Source organism: Asparagus officinalis, chromosome 1 (assembly GCF_001876935.1).
Source record: "Asparagus officinalis chromosome 1, Aspof.V1, whole genome shotgun sequence".
Classification (NCBI taxonomy): Eukaryota; Viridiplantae; Streptophyta; class Magnoliopsida; order Asparagales; family Asparagaceae; genus Asparagus; species Asparagus officinalis.
In genome coordinates, this window is record NC_033794.1 from 33,408,816 (window position 1) to 33,419,377 (window position 10,562).

Consider the following 10,562-nt stretch of genomic DNA (forward strand, 5'->3'; position numbering starts at 1 on the left):
TGGAAGGTCTCTTTTGTAGGCAACCAATTTAAATTTGAAAGGTCTCTTTTGTTGGCAACCAATTTAAATTTGGAAGGTCTCCCTTGTAAGCAACAAATTTGCAACTTCTTATAATACAAGAATTTAAAATTTATGCATATGAAATATGAAATATACTTTAAGATATGAAATCATATTATAAGGTTCTCTTGAATGCTTTGCATGTAACTATTAGTAATTTCATTCATGTATGTGCATATGCATGCATGTAAAGATATAACTATAGTATTTTAGTTTCATATTAGTTTGAAATATTTAGATATTAAGGTCAAATTCTAATCTGCACAAACTCTATGCAGTTACATATTCAGACATAGACTATGATTTTTATGATCATAGATCATGACCTTTTATGCTAACATGTTTTGATGTCCTATCATTTTAATATTGACTGGAAAGAGTAATTTTTATAGCTCTTCATTTAACTACATGTAATGCTTTCTCTTGAGATTTTAGGAAATGATTAGAGTTGATATAAATATGCTCTATCAACTAACATGCCTAGTTACAGGAGATGTGATGAATCAATGTCCTGAAAATCAAATCAAGAGGTATATCTTATATCTTCAATCCATATGATGAATAAAAGTTCAAAATTACTGAAGTTATATTGAAATTAGTCCATCAAATAATTAAAATTGCTATTAGGTCCCTTTATCCTTATAAGTTGTTTCAAATCAATCCCTCCTCTTGCTTCCTGTACTCTTTCCTGGAAAAATTGATTTGAAAAATGACTTAAACAAGAAGGGGACCTAATGTCAAATAAAGGACTAATTATAAAATAACTTGATAAATATATACAATGCCTACTAGGCAAAGTTGTGATTCTAGACTTTGTAAAGTCTAAAAAGCATAAGAGAAGGGGCGGGCTTCTGAATGGTGCATTTTAGCGGGCGATTTTTCCTTCGCTAACGTGCACCTCCGCCAAATTTTCAATGGCAAAGAAGAAGAAGAGCAGTAGCAATAGGATACTGAATAATGAGCTGAGGGATTCTATCTTTGTTTACCCAACCTCTGTTAGCGTCGGGGCGTCGTCTAGTGTTGATCTTGATCCTGATGTAACAGTAAACTCCATGGAAGCGGCTGGAATCATGGAAAGCACAGGGCCAAAGGGAGCGAAGAAGAAGGTGCTAATGAGTGAGATTTTATCCAGATCTAATCCTCTTTTCGATCCTTTGGTTGCTCCTGGTGATTTGATTGAACGGCAGCTAAGTAAGTCTTCTAATCTTTCCCATTGGCGGATGATATTGACGATGAGGTTGAATCTAGTTTAATTAGAGAATCAACATCTTTGGAAACTGACGATGTTGAATCTCAGATTGATCTTCAAATGAATATTGATAAGAATATTGATTTGGAGGAGTTTGCTAAGGAATTGGATAAGAGTGAATCAATAAATGACAAAAATACAAACTCTGAAATGAGGAAAACCTTTGTTAGTCGTTTTGCTGACAACAGGAAATCTGGATGCGGATTACCTCTAAATTTTTTGCCATCTTCTCAAACTAATGCGGTTGTTTTTTCTGAGGAAGAATGGAAAGAGGGGGAGGATCTATGGAAATTTGCACTCATTGGTCATGTTATTGGTTTGAATGTAAATTTCAAGTCCATGGAAGCTTATATTAACAAGAATTGGGGTAAAATTTCAATTCCGAAAATTTCTTTGATCAAACAGGGCTTATTCCTTTTTGATTTCCAAACAGATCATCAAATGAGAGGTGTTTTGGAAGCAGGTCCATGGTTCTTTGGTTCTAGACCCTTGATGTTAAAACCATGGACTATTGAAACTGATTTGAAGAAAATTTTAGATTATAGCTATCCAATATGGGTTCAACTTCCTAATCTAAGGCTTAATCTTTGGAGCTCTACTGGAATTAGCAAAGTTGCTAGCCTCATTGGTAAACCAATCACCACAGATAAACTCACTGCAACTAGACAAAGATTGAGTTATGCTAGAGTATTGTTAGAGGTGCAATTGCCTTTAAAAGACCCCCTTCCTGATATTATCACTATTCAGGATCCAGATGGCAAGCATTATAATAAAAAAGTTCTTTATGAGCTTAAGCCTAGATGGTGTTCTATATGTAATATTGTTGGGCATGAGACTGAATTATGTAGAAGGTAGAATACTAGAAAACAATGGGTGCCTGTCAGAAAGCAATCTGGAACAGGTTTAGTTACTCAACTTGTTAATTAGACTATGAATGCTGCACATACTACTGGTCAAACTATTGATTCGTAAATACATATTGCTCAAGTAGGAATATCTGGAAATTTTGGAAATCATGCACAAGATGTTGTGGCTCACTCAAATAAGCATGTTACTGCTGCTATGCAAAGTGTTGTGTACAGAAAACATGCACAAGATATCTCCAGCAGTTCAGGTGCCCTAGATAATTTAGTTGTTGCTGGTCAAGAAGTTTCTCACCAAAGTCCTATACATATTGCACAATCTTCAGATATGCAAGTACAAAATAACATTTTTGGCCAAAAACATGCACAGAGCCCCTCTATTAATGCCTCTGGTTTTACAAGTGCTAGTAGATTATCCAGAAGGGCATTTCAAAAGGTGACTGGGACTTCATATACTCAACCTTCTCAATTCTCCCTATTGGATATACAAAATTCAGATTTGGACCCCTCTAGTATTGATAGAGGTGGACTTCACTATTAATGCATTTGGCTGTATGGAATGTTAGGGGACTCAATAAGTCCTCTAAGCACACGATGGTGAAGCAGTTAATTCATGATTATAAGCTGCCTTTTATTGCTCTTTTAGAAACAGTTAATTCGCGATAGTTAGTGGCGGCTCTTTCTCTACATCAGCTGTGGAGATGAAGACGTCCATGCCAGGGAGATCAGATCGCCCATCAGTTTGGGTTGCAAATTCCCCAAGTTAGGAAACAGCCCAGGACTACCAACCGTATAAAAATTAGAATCCTGCGCAGGTTCAGCAAAAGAATTAGGATCATTTCTTTTTTCTTTTTTACTATGATAATGTCAACCCCTGGATAATTTTTCTTTGAGTTGGACCAAATCCAGATATTATATATCCTACGCCTGTTAAAAAATTTATTGGACTTAAAAAAGAAACTTGGAAAACATGTAACTGGGAAATGAGTCTTGGTTATTGTTCTAAGCATCGGAATAAGTGGCAGAGAGATTGTCAATTATACTCTTATTGGTAGGCAGTTTATGACGTCGCTCGTAATCGACTAATTATTTTTGAAATGATTCTGATTTTTCTTCCTTAAACAAGAAAAATAAGAATCACTAAGGACGAACACATTTCATAATCGTCGTCTTATTGTATTATATATCATCATTTTTTTAGTATGACACCATTGTCTTTCACTAGAATAGAACCTCTAGTATCACCTAACTAGAAAGGGATTACCTAAGTGGCAGAGACCTCTATAGTTCTATTTGTTGAGAGTAGATATTTATAGTTCTATTTGTTGCAAATGGGCCCACTGAGTGAATTTCTCTTTCTACTCTTAAAATTGTTAAAAATTGAGGAGGCATTTAGACCCTGTAAAGTTCGATCGGTTAGGATAGATGCACAGTTGCTCTTCTTTTTAACTTTACTTTACTTTCAAAAGGGTTGAAGAAGTTCACTAGGGGATGTATTTACACATGGCTCGATAGTAAGAGGGTGTGTTCTCAACAAATAGAATTATAGGGGATATATTCACAACAATAAATAGAAGTACGGTGGGCCGCTTTGAAATTGGATGATGCAGGGTGTTTGCAATTAACGGTTAACCCTTAATAATTAAAGTTGTTACATTACTCTTTTATTTTATTCTTCTGTTTCTACCTAGTCCGATCTTCTTGTATTTATTTCGTATCTAAGTTCATGTACCTGTAAGGGCTGAGAATCCCCGGTGGCACCGGAACTTTTCTTGTCAGCGGTTTCCAGGGCTTATCCAAGAAGTCATCCATACTCATGTTAGATATTTTGTTAAGAAAGACAATTTTGCCTTCATGAATAGTAATAAATTTTTGTAATTAAAACATGTTTTACTTAGCAATTAAAAATATGTGTAATGGCTATATAATTATGGGGAACGTTACAAAATTTATGACGAACATTACCGTATTAATTGCGGGTTTTGTAACGTCTCTTTCCAACACCATATATATATATAGTCGTATGTTGAGCTTGGTTTTGATAAGGAAAAGAACAAGTCTCTTCTCTCCTCTTCATATTATTTCTTCGTAGTATTGGTTTTATTTTTTGGCAACTTTCTTCATCTGAGCAGAAGCTCTGTACTCTCGCCCGAGTACAGAGGCCGGGGGTTTTTACCGCTAGAGGAGAGGGGATCATCTGTGCCAGAGCGATAGACGGGTCCTCAATATTCTAGATTATTGGAAAAAAAAAGTCAAATACTTATTTGTTGGCGTAACTAGTAATTAATTCTATTAGTTAATTGCTGCAAAAAAAAGGGGTCACTGTTCATAAAATTCAGGCACTGTTTCATACTGTTCAGAAAACTATTTTATTACTTTATTTTAATTGCTGTAGTTTCTGGATGATCCATTTGCTAAGCATAACATTTCTTTAATTTGTAACTGATCTTTTATGATTTGCATACTATATTTGTGCCATGTGATATGATATATACACATATACCTCTTAGTGATAAGAAGTGTGTAACTCATGTGTAAACAGATATATATATATATATATATGTTTGCAAATCTATCATCATTTAAGAAAACATCTCCATAAGTTTGCAAAGATAACTACATTGAACTATTAGGTTGCTCAATTTCTTATTATTTTAAAACTAATTCATCAAATCATTGAAATAGCTATTACATCCGCAAAAGTTATTTTGATATCAGCTTCTCCAATCAAGAGTAAAAAAAGAAATTAGCGGGAAATTAGTCCCTCAAATTGCCAATTATACCATTGATTTGAATTGCTAATTTCAAATAACTTAATAATTGAGTTACCTAATAATAATTTCAATGCTTTGACGGACTAATATCAAAATATGAAAGGTTTAAGGGACTACTACAAAAATACTTTAATTAATTATTTTTTGTTGATAATTAATTAATTCCATAATTTGGTATCAATCAATTGGTTAATATTTACACGTGCAATGCATATTATGTTTACAATGCTAATATGCTCTAAGCTTCTTTCTACTCTTTAGTTGTTTACTAATTATAATTAGATTAATTTTTTATTAATTGGTTTTGAATGGAGGGAGGTTTAATTCGGGAGTTTAAGCTTCTTTATACTCTTTAGTTGTCAACCAATTCTAATTAGATCAAATTTTTATTGATTAGTTTGAATGGAGAAAGCGTTAATTCAGGAGTTTAATTTTAATTTAGTAGCTTTAGTTGATAACCAATTATAATTAGGATAAGAATGTTAATATTGAAAAAGATTAGGGGTAAAATTGACCAATGAAAGTTTTTCAAGAACCCCCACTTTTAAAGATAGTATGATATGATATGATATGATATGATATGATACGATATGATATATAAATATATGATATGAAATGATTTACTTCGTTGAGGACCACTATCACATAACAAAAAAAAATTAATTTTTCATATGAACAAAGAGAAAAGTATCCTAATATATTGACATAAATAACTAATAACCCAATTGAAATTAAAAGCAAATAAACGAGAGGGGCCTCACCAAAAAGCCTACTCTTGTGCACATAGGTGGTAAGCTTTATACATATATATATATATATATATATAAAGGGAAGAGAGAGAATTTTGGACTCTTTCAAAGTTTGGCAACTTATTCTCTCTCTCTCTCTCTCCCTATCTCAAGGCTGCCTCCTCTTTCGCATGATCGCATCTTCTTCCCCAATTTCCAATCCCCAAAACCCTAGCCGCTGAAACCTACATTGCTGGATCCATGGACGTGAATCCAAAGTGAGCTAATCTTATGTCAGGAAAAAAAGACTAAGAAAATTGACAACCTTTTTGTTCTCTTTGATTATTTCTGCTTGTTTTATTTATTTACTTTAATTCTGCAGTCATCATCACTCCTGTGGAAGCTCGTCGTCAAAATCGAACCAATCTAAGAGGCAGCACAATGTAAGTATTCTCTCTCTTCTCTGCTTTTATTTATCTATCTAAGAGGCAGCACAATGTAAGTATTCTCTCTCTTCTCTGCTTTTATTTATTTACTTATGTTTTTGCATCTTTGCCACCCACCTTTAGAATGCTCAGGATTTCCTTGTTTTTTGGATATAATTATCAATATTTCTTGTGGGTTTCTGGTGGTGTTACTCAATCTTTCGTATCTTGTGAGTTAGGGGCGGATTTTAGTTACTAACCTTCAAAATTCAATTTTTGGTGAGTTGGATTTATAAAATTTATCAGAGTTTTGAGGCAGTGAGGGGGACCTTTGATATGATAATATGAGCAGTATTGGTGCAACCATGAAGTTAAAAGAACATTTTAAGAAAATACTGTTATGTGAGTCCATGTTTCAGCCCATAAAAAGAGCATCCAATCTTCATGGACATATTAGAATGTAAAATTATAACACTCGACCCTCATCACAAATTTGGAGTTTTGGTGTAGTGGAAGAGACTTTGACACGTAAGTTGGTGTCCTTGGGAACTTAATTTTTGGTGAGTTGGAATGACATGTGAGGCTTTCAAAATCAGTTATAGTTCTGTGATGGTGTTTAATATAGTTCACAAAGAGTTGTTAACTCTTGCAGTACATTGTTATTGTTATCATTGCAGGATGGAGGTTCCAATGATCTTATGGACAAAAGGTGTATACCATTTAAACAATTTGATGTTGTCACTGACTTCTCCGATCATCATTTTTCCATGAATTACAAAGAAGTTCCAAAGGTAAACAGATGATTAATTCATTTTAACTTATTATGTTCTTTTGATTTGTTATGCCTTTTCCAGTTTTCCTAATGTTTTAAGATAACAGCCATCAAACACTGCAATGAAGAAAATTCAGCAAGACTGGCAAATACTGGAGAAAGACTTGCCAGGTTAATACTTGTGCTTTGCTGAATGTTATGTGATAAGTTATGAGAATGAAAAAACTTTGTCTACATATGCACCATTTTGTTGTTCGGCAGCATTTGTTGGTGTTTATTAGTAGACATCTGCAGTAAGTACTGTTGGGTTCAGGTGCTTTTGATAGGATTTTAACTATAATGTATCAAACTATCACTCAGGACATGTTGCTTAAAATATTTATGCTGTGGATTGTGATTTCCCACAGTGGAATGGTTAAAAAAAACTAAAATCACTGTTTTGGGGTATTTCTGTTACAAAACCCTCAATGCACACAAGAAATCTGCTATTGGTATGGTATTTTTCCTAATCAAGCAGAATTTTTCATGATATGCTTTAAGAGTTTAGAGCAAAGACATAATCTAGGTTATTAATTGTAGTTAAACTATTAGTTCTTTAAAACTTGTCATTAAACACTTTCCTTTTTTCCACTCGCTTTTTGGGTAAGATACCTACAAAGTTCAAGTGGTATGTATTTTAGTTTGGATGTCTGCCAATGGAGTTTTCACCAACAAACTTTGGTCTTGAATCGTCTGCATGCTATAACCTGTTAATCGTCCATATTTGCTACATCTGCACTCTATTTTAATCGCGACCACCGCTCTCTTTCTCTAAACCTCTGTTCCTCAGCTCCGCTCGCTGTCGATTTCCTAAACCCTAGCTCGATTCTAAGGTCAGTTCTTTGATTTTTTTTCCTAATCAAGCAAAATTTGTCATGATATGCTTTAAGAGTTTAGAGCAAATACATATTAATTGTAGTTAAACTATTCGTCTTGAATCGTCTGCATGCTATAACCTGTTAATCGTCCATATTTGCTACATCTGCACTCTATTTTAATTCATTTCAGGATAATTGTAGTTCTCTTGAAGTTCGGTAAGGGTGCCATCATATTTATTAAGGGAAAACGGAACCATCTTAACCTTTTCATACCAAACAATATTTTGCTTGCATAAAGTAAGCTGATTGTCTCATAGTCCTATTGCTTGGAGTGTCGTTGGGGTACCTAAATAGCATCCGTCAGTTTTCAAATCTCAGAGTTTGTGGCATGTCAAAAAAAAAAAGTTTGAAGTGTCTTGAACTCAATGCACGTAACTTGACAAACTTAAAAATATTTTCACATTTATTAAGTAGATACATATATACATATTGCATGTTCAATACTTTAGCTTTGCTTTGCCGCGAGATGCACATAGTATTATTTCAATGCTAAGCTAAATAACATTTAGGGAAAAAAATAAAATTACATGCCTGTTTAGTTAGTGTATGCACTTCTTTCCTTAACACTCAAGAGGATATATTTTCGAGTCGTTGGACCAAAACCTCAGAAAAGGTCTATATAAAAGATTTATGTGACCAGGAATTACATTTTAAGCTTGACAGAATCCTGATGTGAATGCATCTAGAAGAGCTCTATTAACAGAAATTAAAGGGAAAGTTAGTTTTCCTTTTACTGCAATTTTATTTCTGCACTTTTCATCTTTTCCGCACCCTTTTCTAGTGGCAGCAGTGTGATAATATCACAGGGGGAAAACAAGTAGCTACTGAGTATTGTATTAGGAGGATAAACATGAGTTTGGGGTTCTACGTTTATTGTTTAATTAGTTTCATATCCTATTTGTTCAGACGACCTAGATCTGATTCAATTTACATAAGAATGACTGGCCATGGAAAGGAGAACAAAGAACAAGACAAACATTGTAGTCTATGTATGTTCTTGGTTTTTGAGGAGATTAATGAGTAATGCAAATAGTGAGGGGTTTATTCAGAGAGAGCCAAAGTAGAGGTCTGGATTAATGGTAAGAGGTATAATTGTGTGCTTGGATGTCCTATAGGCCAACCAGATGTCTTTTATAAAATGATGTGGAAGAGCAGACCCATACTCGTACATAGGGGTGGTAAACGATCGAATCAAATCGAATACTAAGGTGTTCTTATTTGTATTTGTTTAAATTCATCGAATTCAAATGCGAACTCTAATATTCGTATCTGGATTTTTCCCAATTTGAACTCGAATACTTGGTATTTAATAAATATTCATGAATATTCACGAATATTTATCGATATTCATGAATATTTATCGAATATCAAAGCATATTTTTTTGCTAAAGAAACTTGATTTTCAAATGGTATTTAAATTCATAAATGAAAATTATTCCTTTATGATATATGATGTATTGATGTGTAAATATTTAAATCAAAATTTTCATTAGAAACAGATTTAAGATTATTTAAGTCTTAAAATCAGTGCATAAAACTTAAATAGAAATGATAAGTGCGTTAAAAATATGACATCATATGTGCAATAATACAAATAATAGGTGATCAAATTTTAAACGAATATTTGATAGGCAAAAGAATTGAATATACATATGGTTAAATTCTATTAGTTAGTAAACTTGAATACTAAAAAACATTTGTTTAGTGTTACATGAACTACCAAATCGAATATGACTGAATATTTACTCGAACAATTATCGAACTATTTATTAATTGTTTGGTTTATTTCCTCCCCTACTTGTAGAGCCTCTTTCATATAATCCCCTCAGAATTTACCCTTTCGCTGTAATATGATTATAGCTTATCGATATTTACAATGTTTTTTTGTTAATGTACCCCCCCACTCCCCACCAAAAAAAAACAATATGTGTGTGTGTGTATGCATTGTATATTTTCATATGCTTTCTTAGCTCATTAAGCCCAAAGTACATTTAAGAATTGGCAATATGTGCAGTTGTAATGGAAGCAAAGCACCTGTCATTTAGAACCACATATTTTATTCTTGGTTATAGTTTAGCACTGTGATAACTTCACTGAAAATATCCTTAGTTAGGATTTGTTGGTAGTGTTGTACTCTGATACCACTTGTTGGGATTTATGCCCGGGAACAAATACAAATGCTGAGAGAGAAGGACTAACACAATCACAATAATGGTACAAACACAAACAACCAATTTTTACGTGGTTCGGTAATTTTGCCTATGTTCACGGGAGCGGCACAATTAATTTCTTATTAATCACAAGAAATTACAAATAAGAGAGAGTATCTCAAACTTGAGATCTCTCAACAAATAGCATGTGATTTTAATCTAAAATCATCGCTCAAAATACTCTCTCTTAATTACCCCAAAGAAACCCCAATTCAACACCAACCCCTTATCCTCTAATTTAATGAGAACAGGAACAATTTGTGTTCACAAATTGGAGAGGGAACGGAGCTCAAAACCAAATAGGGGAGACGATGAAAGGAGCTCTCTCTCTCTCTCTGCTCAACTTCGTCGCCTCTCACTCTGCTCCGCTCTGCGGTTGCCGCTCACCTTCTGCTTGTGAACAGGGTTTCCCTTTTATAGGGAAACCCTAGGTCTTCAGGCGATCTCCAGGCCAGCTAGCCCCAGCTGGCTCTAACCAAATCAGGCGAGTTCCTCGCCAGCTTGTCTACGGCTGGCCTCCACCATGCAGGCGAGCTCGAACCTTGACAGGCGAGCTCGAACCAG

At 34.1% G+C, this 10,562-nt stretch overlaps 1 protein-coding gene across 1 annotated transcript in view; it reads left to right on the forward strand.

The window, feature by feature from the left end:
- LOC109822604 (putative ubiquitin-conjugating enzyme E2 38) overlaps window positions 5,794-10,562 on the forward strand; it is an 11,485-nt gene continuing 6,716 nt past the window's right edge. The window contains exons 1-4 of the mRNA XM_020388838.1: window positions 5,794-5,952; window positions 6,057-6,117; window positions 6,777-6,890; window positions 6,979-7,042. Coding sequence (XP_020244427.1) covers window positions 5,936-5,952; window positions 6,057-6,117; window positions 6,777-6,890; window positions 6,979-7,042 — 256 coding nt within the window. The 5' untranslated portion in view covers window positions 5,794-5,935. The remainder of the gene's footprint in view (window positions 5,953-6,056; window positions 6,118-6,776; window positions 6,891-6,978; window positions 7,043-10,562) is intronic.